This window comes from Carcharodon carcharias, chromosome 4 (assembly GCF_017639515.1).
Source record: "Carcharodon carcharias isolate sCarCar2 chromosome 4, sCarCar2.pri, whole genome shotgun sequence".
Lineage (NCBI taxonomy): Eukaryota > Metazoa > Chordata > Chondrichthyes > Lamniformes > Lamnidae > Carcharodon > Carcharodon carcharias.
The window spans coordinates 151771996-151793733 of NC_054470.1; the positions used below are offsets into that span (position 1 = coordinate 151771996).

The window sequence follows — 21738 nt, forward strand, 5'->3', positions numbered from 1 at the left end:
TTTTGTTACCTTCAGACATGACTATTCCAATGATATCCTGGCTGATCTCTCACCTGCATCCTTCATAAACTTTAGCTTATCAAAAACTCTGATTATAGCCTAACTAATGTCAAGCCCCATGCATCCATCACACCTCCATTGGTTCCCAGCACACCAATGTTTCAATATTAGAATTCTCATCGTGTACCATGCCTGAGCCTGCCCATACCCCTGTAACATTCTCCAGCCCAGAACCTTCTGAGAACTTTGTGTTCCTCAAGCTCTGATGTCATGTACATCCCCCACTTCCTTCATCCCAACTCTGGGTGGTTTTGCTTTCAGCTGTCCAGCTTTGGAATTCCCTCTCTAAACCTTTCAGTTGCTCGACCTTTCTCTCCTCCATTAAAATGTTCCTTAAATCCTACCTGTCCTAATGTCCCCTTTGTCGGGATGTAAATTTTTGTCTGATTGCGCTCCTGTAAAGTGTATGATATTTTACTGTGCTGAAGGTGCTGCACGAATGCAAGTTGTTGTTGAGCATTGATATGCATGACCTAGATACAAAAATAACTTTTTGTTATTGACAAAGGTAAAGTGTTAGTGTACAACTGTCATCTACAGCAATTTATTTCACTACTTGTATCAAGGGGAGAATTCTTTTCCCCGTTAGGGGGGTTGGATGGGAGCGGGAGCGGGTGGGCGCGCAGCCGATCGCTGCCCGCTATGGGCTGCGTGCCGCCATTTTATGTGGGCGGGCCAATTAAGGCCAGCCCAACATGATGCGCACCCGGAAGCACTGAGGGCTCACTGTGCAGATGGGAGGAGTAGGCTGAGTCGGGGCATGTGCACGAAAGAGCGCAGAAATCTCCCTGAGGCACAAAACTGCCTCAGGGAGATTAGTTTGATAATCAAAAATTTTAATAAAGAAAAAAAAATTAAGACGTGTCCCCTCATGTGACAGTTTCACATGAGCTGGGACATGTCAATGAACTTTAATAAAAACTTTTATTCAATTTATAAACACTTCATGAAACCTCATCCGGCCCGTGGATGAGGTTTCATAATAAATGCGAAGGCCGCCTGGGCTCTTCACCTGCCCGCCAACTTTAAGGTTGGACGGGCAGCCCTGTTAAGTATTTTAATTAATTTTTAAATGGCCTTAATAAGCCTTTGACAGCTCGGCGGGCATGCAGCTGACTCCCGTGTGCGCCCGCCGAACTGAATATCGGAATAACGCGCGGTGATGTCAGGACGCATGCCCGATGTCACCGCGCATCATTTATGCATCGCCCCTGCCCAAGATTCTGGCCCAAGAGTGTACTGTAGAATGTAGCTGAGAAATCATTAAGTAGTATATTTATCCTCTGTCTTGATCTGACCACATATCTCAGAATATGTCAGAAAATACAATACAAATTAAGGAGCTTTAGGAGCAAACTTAAACTCTCAGCATTAAAGCACTTTGAATATCAGCTCCAGTGAACTTTTACTCAGCATTGATGGCAAGTTAAATTATTTAATCAGATGGTAATTGAAATTATTCAATTTATTCAATTTATTGTTGGGAATTGAGCCATTTGACCTAGATGTGATGTGCCGTATACTTGTGGCAGCAAAGGATCCTTAATTATTATTTATTTTATATATTATGGCCTCAGGTAACAGAAAGCAGTTTATCCACAATCTATAGCCATTGATGGGTCACAGTAGCTGGGAGGCAAGTATTCAATGTTTAAGAATGTACTTGCGATGAGCATAAAAAATCTGAATAGAACATAGGAACATAAGGACAGGAGTGGCATAAGACCTAGGAGCAGAAGTAGGCCATTCGGCCCATCGAGTATGCCCCGTCTTTCAATGTGATCATGGCTGATCTGATAATCCTCAATCCCACTTTCCTGCCTTTTCCCCATAACCCTTGATTCCCTTAATGATGAAAAATCTGCTTGTCTTCGCCTTGAATATACTTAACAACCCAGCATCTAAAGCCCTCTGCAGTAAAGAATTCCACAGATTGACTACCCTCTAAGAGAAGAAATTCCTCCTCATCTCTTTTTTAAATGGGTGCCCCCTTACTCTGAGATTATGCCCTCTGGTCCTAGACTCTCCCACAAGGGGAAACAACCTCTCAGCTTCTACCCTGTCAAGCCTCCTAAGAATTTTATATGTTTCAATAAGGTTGCCTCCCATTCTTCTAAATTCCAATGAGTACAGGCCCAACCTACTCAACCTCTCCTCATAAGAAAATCCCTCCATACCCGGGATCAACCTAGTGAACCTTCTCTGGACTGCCTCCAATACCAGTATATCTTTCCTTAGATAAGGGGACCAAAACTGTCCATAGTATTCTAGGTGTGGTCTAACCACTGCCTTGTATAGTTTTAGCAAGACTTCCTTATTTCTATACTCCATCCCATTTGAAATGAAGGCCAAGATTCCATTTGCCTTCCCTATTACCTGTTAAACTTGTATGTTAGCTTTTTGGGATTCATGCACAAGGACTCCCAAATCCCTCTCTGCAGCAGCTTTCTGCAGTCTTTCTCCATTTAAATAATATTCAGCTCCTCTATTCTTCTTGCCAAAGCGCATAACCTCATATTTTCCCACATTATATTCCATATGCCAAGCTTTCTCCCACTCAATTAATCTGTCTATAACCCTATGTAGACACCTTATGTCAGTCTCATCACTTGCCTTCCCATCTATTTTTGTGTCATCTGCAAAATTGGTGATAGTACATTCACTTCCTTCATCTTAGTCATTAATATATATTGTAAGTAATTGAGGCCCCCAGCACTGATCCCTGTGGCCCCACTAGTTATAGGTTGCCATCCCAAAAATCCTCTCCTTATCCCAACTCTCAGTCTTCTTTTGGTTGGCCAATCCTCTGTCCATGCCAATATACTACCCCCAACACCATGGGCTCTTATCTTATTAAGTAGCCTTATATGCAGTGCCTTATCGAACGCCTTTTGGAAATCCAAATATATTATGTCTACTGCTTCCCCTTTATCTATCCTACTAGTTTATCTATCCTCCTTCAAGAATTCTAATAAATTTGTTAGGCATGGTTTCCCCATCATGAAGCCATGCTGACTCTGCTTGATTAGACTATGTATTTCTAAATGCTCTGCATAGACTTTAACATTTTCCCAATGACAGAGGTTAAGCCAACTGACCTAATGTTTCCTATTTTTTGTCTCCTTCACTTTTTGAATAAGGATGTCACATTGCCATTTTTCCAATCTTCTGTGACTTTTCCAGAATCTAAGGATTCTTGGAAGATTATTACCAGTGCATCCACTATGTCTGTAGCTAATTCCTTTAATATCCTAGCATGCAACCCATCAGGTGGGTCATTCAACAACGAGAACCTGCTCTGCCTTCAGTTAGGTTGTGGTTGATCCCTCCCTCAACCCCCTTTACCCACCTGAGCTCCATATCTCTCATCTAACATGTCTCTTGATCTTATAAGTTTCAATTGTCACAGCATTCACACAATTTTGGGGAGAGAACACTAGATTTCTACTACCTGTCATGTGAAGAATGCTTTTTGATTTCACTCCTCTATGTCATGGCTCTAATTTGAAGATTGTGTCCCCACATTTTTGATTCCCTTACTGCAGGAAACAGTTTCTCTACAGCTACCCTATTGAATCCTTTAAACATTTTAAACGAGTTTCAAAAATTAATCTTCAGCATAACAAATGCATTGAAAAATATCTTTCATGACCAGAGGCAATGACTGTATAATTGCTTAATCCAAAAGACCAAGGTTAAAAGAAAAAAAACATTTTTTTTTTTAGTCGTTTATGGATCTGTATTTCTTTATTTTAAAATACATCTGAAGATGTAGATGAGCTTTGGTCTCAGTGGTTAAGATGATTAAAAATATAGACATCACAAAGATTAATAGTGTTAAATGATGGGGTCAATTAAAACTGTAGGCCACCAGTACAAAGTGAGACAGTAGAGCTGATATAAAAGCAAAGAACTGCGGATGCTGGAAATCCAAAACAAAAACAAAAACAAGAATACCTGGAAACACTCCGGGTAGTTTGTAGCAATGGAAAATCATGTCGCAAACTTCAATCACTGAACATTCAGCACAGCCATGGCTGTTGGGAGAACAATGGTGACCTCACTGCTGGGCAAACATTCCTGTCTGTGGCACCCCAGCCTCACTGACACCAGTGGACCTAGATGCATGGCGCCTCTCCAGATGTAGGGCCTCCTGCTTGAAGCGGCTGAGAATTGCCACCTGGGTCGGCCCTCGCCAGTCCTCACCCGCTCGGCGGCATTATGTGCATTCTTCTTGTGAAAAGGAGAGAAGAGCATTGATAACTGCTACTTGTACCTGGACTCTCTTCATGGACAGCCCACCCCAACCAGAGTGGGACATTGCAGGGCTCCAGTGCCTCCTCACCCCGCTGCTGCTGAACACTCACATAAAGAGTGACAGGCTAGGCCTGTCCTCCCTCTGCCCTCCCTCTTGGCCAAATGCTGCCTACTTCATTTTATGCACCACATGGTCTAACCTTCCATAGCAAGGAGGTGCAAGCACATGGAGCGCAGAGGACATCAGATCGATTAGTGCCACTCTACCTTGAAGCTCCCCTCCCAGCAATGTCATCACCCTGACTTCGACATGTCCTGGAATTTCAGCACTGCGCCTAGGTGCAGATCCTCCAGGTTGCCCCCAAAACATTAATGTGGGTCTCAGTGTACCACATGCTGCAGGGGCAGAGCCCATCTCTTCACCACCCTCTCAGGGTGACCTCGGCATGGGCAATATCTGCTGGCCCACCCAGCGAAGGACACATGACATCAATGATTTAATGCAGTCACTACACTCAGACTTGGGGCGGGGGAGTGTTTGGGGGGGTCCCAGGGGTGAAAGCTGACTTGCTGGGTTAAGTGACCAATGTCAACATGGTACTCACCCTTCCCGAACACAACAGGTTGTTGAAGTGCTTGCGACACTGGATCCAGGTGCGCCGCACCACGTCGCGGGAGCTCAGCACCTCCACTATCTCCTCCCAGGCATGTTTCATCATGTGGGGGGGTCTCCTCCTCCTGTCCTGGGGTATGAGGACCTCCTGCCGTGCTGCCACCTCCTCGAGGAGAGCAGCAAGGCAATTGTCAGAAAAACGAGGAGCACAGTGCCCCCCTGCACTACCCTCCTGCCTGGCCTGCTCACCAGCAGCGCTCTGGGGAACCCTTTCACTGGCCATGATTCACAGCCTTGGAAAGGCTGCAGCAGCTTTTTAAACAGGCCACTGGGTCATTGCAGACCCGCCGCCGCCCGCCCATTTCCGCTATCCTCGGGAGCCGCGATTCACGCTGGGCTGGCCTTAATTGGCCCACCTGGGTAAAATGGCAGCATGGACCCGATCACAGGTGGCGATCAGTTCTGTGCCTGCTCCCACACGGCCTGCCCAACAGGCAGAAAACTCTACCTTATTAGTCTCTCTTGTCTCTCCCAATAGGTTGGAATGAGGTGAGGGGGGGATGGGCGGGTTTAAGGGATGGTTAGAGCACAGGGATGCACTTAGCTGAAGTATGCTGGTGAGCACATACCCTCATGGCCTTAACTCACATTGACATGTGAACATAAAACAGGTTATTTTAAGAAAGATAACGTCTTTAAAGTGCCTTCCACAACTAAATGCTGGGAAATTGGCTAACATTCATTTGGCCCTGCATAAAGTGTATTAGAAAGAGACCAGTCAACCAATACAGTTAATTGTCTTTCCAGGCACATGCATCTGACAGAAATCACTTGAGTGTTATAAACAATTACCGTGCACCACCAAGCTATTAAGCAATGCTGTAATATAGTCAAGATTGTACTAGAATAGAGAGTGCTAACTATATGCAACAGGCATGCCTGTACTAATTGCTCAAGTAAAACACCTCAGTTCCAGAATATCATTTCCCAAATGGGAGATTGGGGTCATTTTAAGGAATTAGTGTGTATGTTGTGATATTTATCTCTGTTCCCTAGTGTGTGATATGCTATCAGGCAAAGCTCTGCACTTGAAGCACTAGGTTGTAAGATCTCTTCCTGTATTTCAAAGGGTTTAAAACTTGTTTATGATACATTAGTTTGATGCAACTTGATCATTGCAGTGAATTTTACAGGTAAGGTGCCTACACTATTCTGAAAAGAAAAAAAACTTTTTACTAGTAGAATTGGAGTTATTTTTCCCAGAAATATTTGTTGTCTGTTGCTTGAGAGATTTGAAAGTGAGCCATTCAAAGGTACTCAACTGACTGATTTGTGAACATAGTCAAGGCTCATTTAAACCAAGCTTGACAACTGGCTGTTACTGCTTGCTGCTTTAAGAAATATCAGGTATTAACGTGTTCGTTTTAACTTTATACTACTAAAGGGATTTGTTTCCCAGGAAGCCTCACGCTGAGCATCTGAAAGGCACAGGGACCTGAAGTGCACTGTGACTGGGAGGAAAGGAAAGGCACCAAGGTTTCCTCTACACAGCTATAAGCATGGCCTGGGAACACCCTTTCACAGAATGGTTACAGCACAGAGGATGGGCAGTCAGCCCATCATGTCCATGCCAGCTCTCTGCAGGAGAGTCCCACTTTGCCCTTTCTCTGTATCCCTGCAAACTTTTACTCTTCAGGTGCTTATCCAATTTTCTTTTGAAAGCCATGATTAAATTTGCCTCCAAACAGTGCCTTCCAGATCCCAATCATTTGATGCATATAAAAAAAATCATGTTGCCATTGCTTCTTTTGCCAATCAACATAAACCAGTAACTTCTTCCGCCATCGGAAACAATTTCTCTCTATCTGCTCTGTCTAGACCCCTCACCATTTTGAATACCTCCATCAAATGTCCTCTCAATTTTTTCTTTGACTCAGCCTTTTCAATCTATTCACTTAACTAAATCCCACATCCCTGGAACCATTCTCATAAACCTTTTCTGCACCCTCTCTAAAGCCTTTGCATCCTTCTTAAAGTGTGGCACCCAGAATTGGACACCACTCCAGTTGAGGCCAAACCAGAGTTCAGAAAGGTTCATCATAATTTTGTTGCTTTTGTACTCTCTGCCTCTTGCAGATATTTTGTTGGGGCTAGCACAGTGATACTTCAGGAGCTTTGCCCAAATTGTCCTTATGTAGCGAATGTAAAAGGTGCGAGTTATTTCCACTCTGGAGAGCAAGAGGGCACTGGTGAGAAGTGACTGAAGCATTCTAGGAGAAGTCACCGCGAGCGACTCAGGAGGGAAATGAGGAGGACCTACTGTCATTGTGAGCCGTAGTGATCACATCCGCAGCATGTGTTGGTTGCTGGAGGAACTCTGGCTCAGAATTGATGAGCTGGAGTCCGAGCTCCAGATGCTGCGGCACATCCGGGAGGGGAAGAGTTACCTGGATGCTTTGTTTCAGGAGGCGATCACACCCGGTAGATTAAGTACCTCAAGTTCGGTCAGTGTTCAGGGTCAGCAGGGTGTGACTGCAAGTGAGGCAGGTAGAGGGATCCTGTGTTCAGGAACAGAGGAGCCTCAGCTCTTGATCTTGTGCAACAGGTACGAGGTACTTGCTCCCTGTGTGGATGAGGAAGAGGACTGTAGGGAGAATGAGCCAGCTGACAACGGCACTGTGGCACAGGAGGCCATTCAAGAGGATGGAGCAAAAAGACAAGTGGTAGTTGTAGGGGATTCTATAATTAGGGGAATTGATAGCTTCCTTTGTAAGCAGGATCGAGAGTCCCACATGGTATGTTGCCTGCCCGGTGCCAGGGTGAGGGACATCTCTGACTGGCTTGAAAGGATATTGGAGAGGGAGGGGGAGGATCCAGTTGTTGTGGTCCACGTCAGGACAAATAACATAGGTAAGATGAGGAAAGAGGACCTGTTTGGGGATTATCAGGAACTAGGAACTAAATTAAAGAACAGGACCTCAAGGGTCATAATCTCCGGATTACTACTTGAGCCACATGCAAATTGGCATAGGGACCGCGAGAATAAAGGAAGTGGCTAAAGGAGTGGTGCGGGAAAGAGGGGTTCCATTTCGTGGGGCACTGGCATCAGTATTAGAACAGGAGGGATCTGTACCGTTGGGATGGTCTCCACCTGAACCGATCTGGGACCAATGTTCTAGCGAAAAGGGTAAATAGGGTGGTCAACAGGACTTTAAACTAGAAAGTGGGAGGGGAAGGAAGGGTAAAACTCCAAGAAGTATGACTGATGGGAAACAAAGTGTGTCGGTGGGGGTGGGGCGGGGGGGGGGGGGGGGGGGGGGTGGTGGGGCGGGGGGGGGGGGGGGGGGGGGGTGGGTGGGAGGGGGGGGGGGGGGTGGGTGGGAGTGGGGGGGTGGATTCAACTTCGTGGAAAATTATGAAAAAACTGAAAAGAATGTTGGCCCAGGAGAGGCTATTAAAGACCCCAGAACACAAAATAGGACAGAGTGTTTGGAAAGGGCTAGCAATCTAACTTCAAGCACATCAGATAAAGGGACGACAATGAGAAAAGGGACGGGAAATACAGGACTGAAGGTGTTGTATCTGAATGCATGCAGTATACGAAATAAGGTAAATGAGCTTGTAGTGCAGATTGAAATTGGCAGGTATGATGTGGTGGGCATCACGGAGACATGGCTGCAAGGGTATCAGGACTGGGAGCTAAATATCCAAGTATATACATCCTATCGAAAAGATAGGCAGGTTGGCAGAAGGGGTGGGGTTGCTTTGTTAGTAAGAAATGAAATTTAATCAATAGCAAGAAATGACGTAGGGTCAGATGTTGTAGAATCTGTGTGGGTAGAGTTGAGGAACAACAAAGGTAAAAAAACCATAATGGGTGTTATGTACAGACCTCCGAACAGTAGTCAGGATGTGGGGCATAAGATACACCAGGAGATAGAAAAGGCATGTAAGAAAGGCAAGGTTACAGTGATCACGGGGGATTTCAATATGCAAGTAGACTGGGAAAATCAGGTTGGTAGTGGATCCCAAGAAAAGGAATTCGTAGAATGTCTACGAGATGGCTTTTTGGAGCAGCTTGTGGTGGAGCCCACTAGGGAACAGGCAATTCTAGATTTAGTGATGTGTAATGAGGCAGATTTGATAAGGGAGCTTAAGGTGAAAGAACCCTTAGGAGGAAATGACCATAATATGATAGAATTTACCCTGCAATTTGAGAGGAAAAAGCTGGAATCAAATGTAACGGTATTACAGTTGAATAAAGGCAACTACAGAGGCATGAGGGAGGAGCTGGCCAGAATTGACTGGGAGATAAGCCTAGCAGGAAAGACAGTGGAACAGCAATGGCAGGAGTTTCTGGGAGTAATTTGGGAGACACAGCAAAAATTCATCCCTAGGAAGAAGAAGGGAGGACAAGGCAACCATGATTGACAAGGGAAGTCAGGGACAGCATAAAAGCCAAAGAGAAAGCATAAAATGTGGCAAAGAGCAGTGTGAAACCAGGGGATTGGGAAGCCTACAAAGACCAACAGAGGACATCTAAAAAAGAAATAAGGAGGGAGAAGATTAAATATGAGGGTAAACTAGCCAGTAATATAAAAGAAGATTGCAAGAGATTTTTTAGATATATAAAGGGTAAGAGAAAAGCAAAAGTGGACATTGGGCCGCTGGAAAATGACGCTGGAAAAGTAGTAGTGGGGAACAAAGAAATGGCGGAGGAACTGAATAGGTACTTTGCGTCAGTCTTCATGGTGGAAGACACGAGTAACGTCCCCAAAGTTCAAGAGAATCGGGGCGCAGAGGTGAGTATGGTCACCATTACCAAGGAGAAGGTGCTAGGAAAACTGAAAGGTCTGAAGGTGGATAAATAACCTGGGCCAGATGGATTACACCCCAGAGTTCTGAAGGAGATAGCTGAAGAGATAGTGGAGGCGTTAATGGTGATCACTGGACTCAGGGAGGGTCCCAGAGGACTGGAAAATCGCTAATGTAACCCCTCTGTTTAAGAAGGGAGTGAGGCAAAAGACAGGAAATTACAGGCCGATTAGGCTGACCTTGGTCGTTGGTAAGATTTTAGAGTCCATTATTAAGGATGAGATTTCAGAATACTTGGAAGTGCATGGTAAAATTGGGTAAAGTCAGCATGGTTTCATCAAGGGGAGGTCATGCCTGACAAATCTGTTAGAATCTTTTGAGGACTTAATGAGTAGGTTAGACAAAGGAGAGCCAATGGATGTTTACTTGGACTTCAAGAAGGCCTTTGACAAGGTGCCGCATGGGAGGCTGCTCAGTAAGATAAGAACCCATGGTGTTAGAGGCAAGGTACTAGCATGGATAGAAGATTGGCTGTCTGACAGGCGGCAGTGAGTGGGGATAAGGGGGTCCTTCTCAGGATGGCAGCCGGTGACTAGTGGAGTTCCGGAGGGGTCAGTGTTGGGACCACAACTTTTCACTTTATACATTAATGATCTAGATGAAGGAACTGAGGGCATCCTGGCTAAGTTTGCAGATGATACAAAGATAGGTGGAGGGACAGTATTGAGGAGGCGGGGAGGCTGCAGAAGGATTTGGACAGGTTAGGAGAATGGGCAAAGAAGTGACAGATGGAATACAATGTGGGGAAGTGTGAGGTCATGCACTTTGGTAGAAAGAATAGAGGCATAGACTATTTTATAAATGGGGAGAGAATTCAGAAATCTGAAGTGCAAAGGGACTTGGGAGTCCTAGTTCAGGATTCTCTTAAGATTAACTTGCAGGTTGAGTCGGTAATTAGGAAGGCAAATGCAATGTTGGTATTTATTTCGAGAGGACTAGAATATAAAAGCAGGGATGTGCTGCTGAGGCTTTAGAAGGCTCTGGTCAGACCACATTTAGAATATTGTGAGCAATTTTGGGCCCCTTATCTCAGGAAGGATGTGCTGGCCCTGGAGAGGGTCCAGAGGAGGTTCACGAGAATGATCCCAGGAATGAAAGGCTTAACATATGAGGAACATTTGAGGACTCTGGGTCTATACTCAATGGAGTTTAGAAGGATGAGGGGGGATCTGATTGAAACTTACAGAATACTGAAAGGCCTGGATAGAGTGGACATGGGGAAGATGTTTCCATTAGCAGGAGAGACTAGGACCCGAGGGCACAGCCTCAGAGTAAAGGGAAGACCTTTTAGAACAGAGATGAGGAGAAACTTCTTTAGCCAGAGAGTGGTGAATCTATGGAATTCATTGCCACAGAAGGCTGTGGAGGCCAGGTCATTGAGTGTATTTAAGACCGAGATAGATAGGTTCTTGTTTGGTAAGGGGATCAAAGATTATAGGGAGAAGGCGGGAAGTGGGATTGAAAAACTTATCAGCCATGATTGAATGGCAGAGCAGACTCGATGGGTCTTATGGTCTTATGGTCTAGGAGCAACTTCAAAAAGTAGAAAGAAACAAAGCTTTTTTTTTAGATCGATCACATTTGGAAGATTTTTATCCTCATATGGCGCAAGGAACTATTCAATTTTCAATTGGTAACATTGAGATAAAAATATTCAGTGATTATATGCCCAATATCAGAATAAATAGCTTTTCCTTACCAATAAAGTATTGGGTCTCTGCTTGGCAATTCCACCAGTAACTTTGCTGCGATCAGCAGTTGATTCACTGATGAATCACTGATTCGATTGTGTTTTGACAAATTAAGCCATCTTCCCATATTCAAATTCAGAAATGAAGGTCTAAAGTCAAGTTGACCACCTGAACAAAGCTAGATTGATTGGTTTGGAAATTAGTCAGAATACAGAAGCATTATTTGAGGGGTGTTTTGAATTGCACATAGTCAAGGCAGTAATAACTACTGATAATGAAGCCAACATGTGAGCATCTGATCGCTAGCATTTTGTGTACCAATTCCTGCATATTGTATCTTTGACCATGAATGATTGGCAGCTCTGACTTCGGGGTACTCCAAGGACTGAGGGAGTACTAGAAAATTCTCCAATTAGCTTAGTTTTGGCTGGAATTCTGAACTCATGGGATGAACTGAGGATTACAACATTCATGTACAGATATCCCATGTTTAAAGCACCTTCCAATGTCACATTTCTGTTTCAGTATGGTTGCAAATTAGGGAGCTTAGCTAAATAGTGCTGCCGGCCATGACCTGCATTTTTGTTTTGGTATGCATCCACCAAGAACCATATTGGTGATTGTGCATGCTCAATCTGTTTTTCTTTTGGACACTGTTCCTGCCTCCCACTCATCAGCCCTCTCCCAACCCCCTTCGCTGCCTGCCGTTCACTGCTCCTCACCTGACCTCTCACCGCCCCCTGCTTGCTGCCCCTCTCCCGACCCCCTCACTGCCTCCCCCTTGCTGTCCCTCCCCCGGCCCCCTCACTGCCTCCCGCTCACCTCCTCTCTTCCAACTCCACACTGCCTTTCGTTCACCTTCCACCCAACTCCTCGCTGCCTCTCACATTCCGCCCCTCTCCTAACACTGCGCTGCTTGCTGATCACCACCTGTCTTGCCACCTTGTTCACCACCCCTTTCCTGAGTTGAATACTCTTTTTCCCTTCTTCTGTTTCTGGGAATTGAGCATCTCCCAGATGCTGTAATGAGGAAAATCCAACCCATGCACTATATTTGAAACGTGTTTCTCTTTGCTGGTATGCAATTTTATTCTTCTGGTTTATAGGCATTGAGAAGTTGTGCTACACTGAAGTATTAAAGACTCCAAGAGCAAATGATCAACTTTTTAACATTTCTTAACTGTGTATAATGTTTAATGGAAGTACACCTCATAAGGCCAATACTGCCAGGTTACATTCTAGACATTGGTAGCAACATACAGAGATCGGAACAACAACAGCCCTGCATTTATATAGTGCCTAAAAAGAAGAATGCCTCAAGATGCTTCAGCGTTCCTGTGTTGTAGCCCTGTGTCTGCAACTGTGCTAGCAAAGTTCTGTATTCGTAGTGCACCATCGCAAAATTAATCTTTGTGTTTCTAAAGCATGCAAGGTCGCAGCATGAAAGAAGATGTGGTATAATCTTAAAAGGTCAAATACAAACTTGTGTTTACTATTTTATTGCTCTGATTATTGATCTTTGTTCACATGTTTAGAGATGGAGACTGCCTCACTTCAGGAACAAAGTAGTGACCTAGAAGAAGGTTTCACGGCTGGAAGACGTTTCATGATTCGAGTGAATGGAGTTATGCATGACGGTAATGACAGCACCTTGTAGAGAATTATAGAAGACCAGGTCATAAGTTAAGGCAATTTCTGTCACAAAATCTGTTTGATAGTTTAAGACTGGGTACAGCTTTGTAATTCATACTTTGCATGTAAATGTAAGCAAATCATAAAACAATTCTACCAACGTTTAAATTAGCTTCAAAAATCTTCATATAAATTACTTATGATACAATCAACTTCTGCCGCCACCCAAACAAAAACGAAATCTGCATGACGTTTATGTTTAAGGCAAAGTTGAGTCAGAAGCTATAACTCAAGTAAAGATGATTTAAAATGCTGTAAGTTATTACTTACCTTTTAGATAAACTGAGATTCGTAATTTGTAAATTAGTTATGAAGTAAATCATTGCATTAAAACAGTGCACTCTTGAAATTCAGTTATATGCATGTAAATACTTCACTTTTTCTCCTGCTATAGGACTTATAGGGGAGAATTTTCTCCCCATCGGGGAGCGGGGGGTTGCCGGGCAAGAGTGGGTGTGGGCGGGCGTGCAGCTGATTGCCGCCTGCCTCAGGGAGAGTAAGGAAAGTCTAAAAAATGTGATGAATGAAAAAATAAAATTATTCAGACATGTCCCCTCATGTGACATTGTGACATCGGAATGACGTGCGGTCATGTTGGGTCGCATGCCTGACGTTACCACGTGTCATTTTACACTCCGCATGTCTGTCTGTGCTTGTTCATTTCTTCCCATATATCCCTTTTTCTCCATTATGTGAAATTCCTAGTCTGAGAGGATTAGGGAAAGTGCCCAAGTATCTTTCATGCGGTTTACTTTTGGTTCTTTCATTGAAGAACTATTTCTTGCACTTAGCTTGTCTGAAGACAGCAAGTAGGCAACTGCTAATCACTCTAATGATGAACAGATTTAAATGGTGGTTGAAATTATGACTAGAACAAGTACCTACAAAATGGAAATCTAAAATCCTGTTTGCTGAAAACAGAATAATGAATGAGAAGAATTGTGGAAATGAATGGACAATGATAAATTTTTCCTTAGTTCTGTTGAAGAGTCATGCAGACTCGAAACGTTAACTATGCTCCTCTCCACAGATGCTGCCAGAACTGCTGAGTTTTTCCAGGTATTTTTGTTTTTGTTAATGATAAATTTGTCCTTGTTTTATGTTTAATCCAATTTGATAACAATAGTAACAATTTATTATTGACATACTGCATTCAATGTCAAAAATGTCTCAAGACATTAAAAGGGTAGTGGGGAAAATAAATAAAAGAAACTATGAGAAACGGTGGTGAGAATTTGTTACTAAAGTTTAAAAGATGGGTTTTATGAAGGTTTTTAAAGGTGAAGTAAGAAGGGAAGAGGTACAGGGTTTAGGGGAAGGCATTTCAGGTATTCCAGCTGAGATGACTGAAGGCACTGCCATTAAGTGAGGCAGAAGACCTCCTGCTCCCAGAACTGGATGAGGAAAGGATGCAAACAGATTTGAGGATGAGGATTTTTAGTTCAGTGCATTGGCAAGAGGCCCAGTCAATGAGAATGGAAGTGAAAGGTAAGGAAGAATTAGTGCAGGACAGGTTACGTCCAACATGAGGTTTGAACAGGTTGGAGTTTATGGAAAGTGGGAGGCTGGCAAGGGGGATTTTGGAGGAATCAAGCTTAGTTATGACAGAAGCATGAATAAAGCTATCTAAAGCAGTGGGTATCGGGTTGGAGACAGGCAATGTTACAGAAGGTTACAGTTGTCTTGTTGATGGAGGGGGTGTGGTGGTTTGGAGTTCCTCTCTAGGTTAAAAAGCATTCAAGATCTTGTAATATCTGGTTCAGCCTGATCAAGCGACAGGGAAGGGGAATGAAGTCAGTGTCAAAGGAAGGGAGTTTATGGACAATAACAATGGCGTTGCTGCTTCTGATGCTGTTGGAAAGTTCAATTCTTCCATGACTTGAGGTCAGATAAGTTTGTGGACAATGACACTGAGGGCAGCATGTAGGTGCAGAAGAGGACAAATTGTTAGGGCCTCCAGGGATGACAATGTAGGGGTGGGGGAGGGGAAGGTGAAGCAGAAGCAGAGAGAAGTCATTGCTATTGTTTACCTGGCTTCAGTTAAGTAGTTGTGAAGCCGAGCAAGGACATTCACAATGAACTGGACTTAGGAGGAGATGCAATGGAGGTGAATGGCATATAACTGCATCAAGTGCTGCACTGAAGTTACATTCAACCAGGAAGGAAGAGTTGGGAGGGTGTTTGTGGTGGACGGATGGGTCAAGGGTGGATTTTTGAGAGGTACCAGATGATGGTAATTTTGAAAAATAGATGGATAGGGTAGAATTTTCATTCTGGGGTCAGGTTCCCAATGTTTGGGACAATTTTTGGATTCTGACCCCATGCTGCATCGCTGATAATGGTCAAAGTGATAATCAATGAGATGGTCAACTAGTTGCCAGATGGTGCCTTCCCCGACCTACTAGGGACAGGGTGAGTAGATGGGAATAAAAACAGAAAATGCTGGAAAAACTCAGCAGGTTTGGCAAAATCTGTGAAGAGAGAAACAGAGTAAATATTTTGAGTCCCTATGACACTTTGTCAGAGCTAAAGAGAAGTAGAAATATGATGGATTTTATACTGTTTAAAAGGGGGTGGAGAAGTTTTCAGATTTCCAACATTCTCACTATTTTGCTCTCATCTGAGGAGGCAGGGTCTTGATGAGGCAGGCTCCATTTATACAGCCATCATCGTGAGAGCAGAGTTACTTAAGGATGGAATAGAAGAGAGCCGCAGGCCAACAGTAGGGCAAGTTTGGAGCAAGAGCAGCCCCATAATTTTCAGACATCTCCCTCAAGGGTCTTCTGGAGTGGTGGAGTGTACTTTTCTCTATCAGGAGGAGGCCAATCAACCAGATGAAGCAGGCATGGTTAGAGGTGACATGTGAGGAAAGCAGTTGCTGCATTGTCACCAGGATGTGGCTACAGTGCTGCAAGCACTTCAATGACGTTCTCAGGACTGGCAAGGCCAGTGAAGTGCACAGCCACATGATATGACTACAGTTGTGTACTGACCCAACTCACCCATGAGCCAATCAGTCTGAGGGCACATATGGCTCCAAATCTCAAAAAAGATGTGTGCCCTGGAACACTCCTATTGCACCCCACTCACTTATGGAAGAGGAAGCACGAACAGCAGTGACATATGTATGACCCACTGGAAATGGTGAAAGAGGGCAACATAGTCTCAACTCTCTTGTTCTTGACCTTTCAGGAGAAACAAGCTCACAACTCCAGGGAGTTCCCCATCTTCTTGTTCTAATGTCAATGGAGGCGGCACTTAACATTGCCAGGGTGGTATCCTATCAGGAAGTAAATAATTGGACAACATTAGCAGTCCTCCAGTCCTCTGGCACCTCACCTGTGGCCAGGGAGGATTTGAAAATTACTGCCAGGGCCCCTGATATCTCTTCCCTTGCCTCCCACAACGGCCTGGGATACATTTTACTGGGGCCTGCGGATTTATTCACTTTTAAGGCTGGTAAGCCTGCTAGTACCTCCTCTCTCTATGTTAATTTCCTCTAATATTTCACAGTCCTCTACCCTGATGTCTTTCTTGTGTCATCCTTTTCCATTGTGACGACCGACGTAAAGTGTTCATTGAGGACTGTACCCATCTCTTCCGGGTCCACACACAGGTTACCTCCATGGTCCCTAATTGGCTCCACTCTTTCCCTAGTTATTCTCTTGCTCGTTATATATTAAAAACAAAACCTTTGGTTTTCCTTTATTCTACTCACCAATTCTTTCTCATGCACTCTCTTAGCTTTCCTAATTTTCTTTTTAAGCTCCCCTTGCACTTTTTATACTTCTCTAGGGACTCTGCCATATTGAGCTCTCGGTATCTGCCATAAGTTTCTCTTTTTTTCTTAATCCTAACATTTATGTCCCTTGACATCCAGGGTTCTCCCACCTTGGTCCCCACCTTTGTATTTACGGGAACACTTTTGCCCTATACTCTCGTTATTTCTTCCTTGAATGCCTCCCACTGCTCTGACACAGTTTTATCTGCAAGTAGTTGCTCCCAGTCCACTTGGCACAAATCGTATCTCATCTAAAATTAGCCTTTCCCCAGTTTAGAACGTTTATTCCCAGCCCGACCTTCCTAACAGTATTGTGGGTGAACCTACACCGCATGGACTGCAGCAGTTCAAGAAAGCAGCTCACCACCACCTTCTCAAGGGTACTTATGGATGGGCAATAAATGCTGGCTCAACCAGCGAAGCCCACAACGCTTGGATGAATAAAAAAAATTATCCTTTTCCATAACTATCTTAAATCTAACAGAGTTATGGTCACTATCTCCAAAAGGCTCCCCTACTGACATGCCTTCCACCTGCCCGGGCTCATTTCTGAATATTAGGTCCAGACTTGCCCCCTCCCATGTTGGGCTTTCTACATACTGGCTGAAAAAGTTCTCCTGGATGCAACCCTCTCTACCGTGCACACTAAAACTATCCCAGTTAATATTTGGGTAGTGAAAATCCCCTATTACTGCCTTATTATTCTTACACTTCTCTGAAATTTGATTTCATATTTGATCCCCTATCTCTCCCTGACTGTTTGGGGGCCTATAGTACACACTCAGCAGCGTGTTTACCCCTTTTGTATTTTTTATTTCTACCCATATGGCCTCATTTGATGATCCTTCCAAGATATCATCCCTCCTCACTGTTATAATTGATTTCTTGATCAATATTGTGACCCCCCCTCTTCTATCCCGTCCCTATCTCCTCTGAATACCCTATAACCAGGAATGTTGAGCTGCCAATGCTGCTCTTCTTTTAGCCAAGTCTCAGTCATAGCTATGATATCATACTCCCACATGCCTACCTCTGCCCTCAGCTCATCTGTCTTATTGCTCAGTTTCCTTGCATTAAAATATATTCCATTTACCCTTGCTAAACTCACTTTCTTATCTAGCCTATGTTCCCTCTGCCTTCCAGACTCACTAGCGTTTTAAATTCTAATTCCATCTCAGCTTCTCTCCCCTCTGAACTACTTTTCAGAATCCCACCCCCCCTGACAATTTAGTTTAAATCCGCCCAACAGCATTGGCAAACCTCCCCGTGAGGATGTTGGTCCCGTTCCTGTTCAGATGTAACCCATCCAGCTCGTACATGCCCCACCTCCCCCAGAAACGGTCCCAATGCCCCAGGAATCTAAAGCCCTCCCTACTGCACCATCTCTCTAGCCACGTATTTATCTGCTCTACCCTTCTGTTCCTATACTCACTACTGCATGGCACCGGGAGTAACCCAGAGATTACGACCTTTGAAGTCCTGCTTTTCAATTTAACTTAACTCCTTAAAATCTGCTTGCAGGGCCTCATTTTTCTTTCTTCCTATGTCATTGGTCCGAACATGGACCACGACCTCTGGCTGTTCACCCTGCTCCTTCAGAATGCCCCGCAGCCATTCCGTGACATTCTTGACCCTGGCACCCGGGAGGCAACATACCATCCTGGAGTCATGACTACGGCTGCAGAAGCACCTGTCTATTCCCCTCACTAACGAATCCCCTACCACTATTGCCCTTCCACACTTCCTCCTCCCCACTCTGAGTAGTTGGACTACCCACAGCACCATGGCCTTGGCTCTGGTTGGCCTCCACTTCCAAGTGATACAACAATGGTCTGGTCACAGAGCTTACCTTACCAGATAACCACTTCGGTCCTCTACCGAAATTCCTTACCTATACTGCTTCACCAAGAGTAAATTGTCACTTACAACTATGAGAATCATGAGTCGCTTTTTGGCTCCTTTGACTTTTCTCCAGCTTCCCCTCCAAATAGGGAAGTATCAGGCTCTGTCTTGTTGGAAGACTGCGCCTCACCAGTAATTCTACATCCTCTTTCTGTATGTCGTCCCCTTTCTACGACAGAATTTACTCTCGGCCTTCTTTATCACTTCACTGTCAGCCAGACTTCTCTCAGATACAATCTCAACTTGTCTTAGTTCAGTAGTTGAGCTACCCATGCCTTCATTATCTAGTTGCAATTGGAAAGTTCTATGACTTTTCCTTTCAAAACCTCTTTAGCTTCATTCAGCAGATTCTTCAGATCTTCTGTTTCCTTCTTGTATCTGTTGGCTTCCTCCTGGAACCTTGAACATTTCTGTGTCTTCTCTGCCAACTGGGTCTTCAGTTTGTTCAGTGAGATGTTAAATTCTTCCTGTTTCTCTTCGTAATTTTTCAGAGGCACAAACTTTGACCTGAGGTATCCTTGTAGTGTGTGAAGGTCTTTCAATAGGTTTTCCTTTTCTTTGTGAAGCTCACTCACTTAATCTTGAATTCTGTAATTCAGCAGAGTCTCCTTGGGTTTCTTCTGCTGTTCTTCCATGTCTTGTTTAAGACGGTCTTCATTTCTTCGGGTTGCTGAATGGCTACACGTTCCTTTTTCATCTTGCTGCAGTCCTTGGACTCTCCAGGCTCTTTCTGAAGTACCTTGCCTTGTTCATTTTTCAACTCAGGAACTCTTCCAGCTTCCATCCGAAATCTCACTGGCCAATCAAGGTTAATTTCCCTCAGCCAACTTTGACCTAGGAGGCTTGGTCTTCTGTCTTCTAATAGCATCACTGGTAGCTGTGCCAATTGGTGTCTCTAATGCACAGTTACTCTGGTGAGACCTTTTACCTGGATTTCTTCTCCAGTGCATGTTTTCAGTTTAGCAGATGTTTGTGCCAAATTTAATTGTTGATCACCTTTATTGAAATATCTGAAAGTGTGTTCCCCTATTAGTAGTGGTACAGCATTTGTGTCTACTTCCATTTTTAAGGGTTTACCATTCACTTGTACTGTGATAATAATTGGCTCTGTCTTCCCAACTTTCATGTTGAATAATGAATAAATGTCAGAACTGGTTGTTTCTGGCTCTTCCACACTATATACTTCATTGGACTTCATTTGTTGCCTGGAACCATATTTAAATCTCACTTTGCAATGTTTCAATATATGTCCATTTCTGTGACAATAATAACACTCCACCTTATTAAACTGCCAATCGTTAGGAGAATGATTGTTTCCACGTCGATAAAAATGAGTCTTAGACTTTGCTGCTAAGCTGATTCCTCTAAATTTTTGGTTGGCGGGGGTTGTTTCCCGCTTTGCGGCAGAGTCCCAACTTTTCGCATCACTTTCAGCTGACTGTTCCTGCCCAACTAGGAGAATGGCACCATTTTGCACCCCTTGAATTGCTTGTGAATTCCTTGCAGTGTTTCCTATCACAAGCGGTTTTTCTAACACTTTCTTAAAGTCAACATTCATTTCAGCCAGCAATCTTCACTGAATAGCATCCTTCTGCGTGCCACGTACCAAGCTATCCCGGAGCATGTCACTCAGGGTTTTATTGAAATCACAATATTCTGTTAGCTGTTTTAATTACGCCACATAGGTAACAATGGTGCTGCCTGGGGCTTGTGATAATTGAACTGGAACCTCTGCATTGTGACTGAGGTCTTAGGGTGGAAATGTCCCTTAACAAGGTCTACTAATTCACTGAAGGTTTTTGAATCTGGTGGACTGGGGCCCATCAAACTTCAAATTAAACTGTAGATTTTTCTCCCACAAATACTCAGGAGAATCGCTCTCCTCTTTTCCTCCCCCATGATTTTGTTGACTTGAAAGTAGAACACAAAACATTCTATATATTGAAACTGGTCACCTGTGGCTGGTTCAAAGGGATCAATTCTGCCAAACTGTGGCATCCCAGATGAGTATATCTTCCTTTCTTTTTAATGAACTTAGATACTTACAATCACTTTGCGAGGTACAGCACCGGACCTGATTTATCCTCATTGCCAGTTTATTATAGAATTGATTTTCCGGACAATTTTTCTTGAAGGACACTTTTAACTTCATTTACAAGACAGCAGCAGCAGCTACATGTGTGCATCAAACCCTATAACTAAAGAATAAATCTCTCCTAGAGGTTCCCCTTGCTGCTAACTCATTGGTTTATACAGATCATGTGATCTTACAACACAGGATTATTCTTAAAGCTATAATCTACATTTATCAGAACTATAATTACTACACCTCTCCGCTCCTCATGCAAAACCTCTGTGTGCCTCAGGACCAATGGCCTATACCTACTTTGGAAGCAGCTGCTCCTCATATATGCTTGTCACCAATTCCAAGTAGCTCAGCCCCATGACCAAGGATGGCCTTCCTTACCTCCAGTAGAACTACCATGGCTGTCTGGTCAACCCTATCATGCCCACTGAATCCTGTTGCATCACTCCAATAGGTCCACTGCCTAGAGAGCTAACAGTATACATCTTGTACACATTTAGTGTGACTGTGCTATTGCATGAGCAGCTCTCTCAGCTTGCCCATGTAAGCAACAATATTAAACAGACCTGCCTCCATGATTGCCATCTGGCTGTGATGCCACCTTCTACACAAGGATGTGATTGCGACCCTTCACGATCACCATGCCTCTGAGTCAAAATCATTTTTTGCTTTTCAACTACCTCTGAAGTGACTCAACCGTGTGATTAATTGCTGAACTGTCGCGCTCGGGCAGGGTGCCTGTACACAGGTCCGGCCGCCACCTCCAAAATCGCTGGGAAGT

The 21738-nt window shown here is 44.1% G+C and overlaps 1 protein-coding gene across 3 annotated transcripts in view; it reads left to right on the top strand.

Moving 5' to 3' along the window:
* The window catches only part of LOC121276712 (xanthine dehydrogenase-like), a 182550-nt gene that overhangs the window by 3263 nt on the left and 157549 nt on the right, over positions 1-21738 (top strand). For 2 of the 3 annotated variants that reach the window (XM_041185259.1, XM_041185261.1), the window contains exon 4: positions 13032-13133. In XM_041185259.1, coding sequence (XP_041041193.1) covers positions 13034-13133 — 100 coding nt within the window. In that variant the 5' untranslated portion in view covers positions 13032-13033. Of the gene's footprint in view, positions 1-13031; positions 13134-13160; positions 13179-21738 lie in introns of those variants that run through there. The other variant, XM_041185260.1, reaches the window with a different exon arrangement.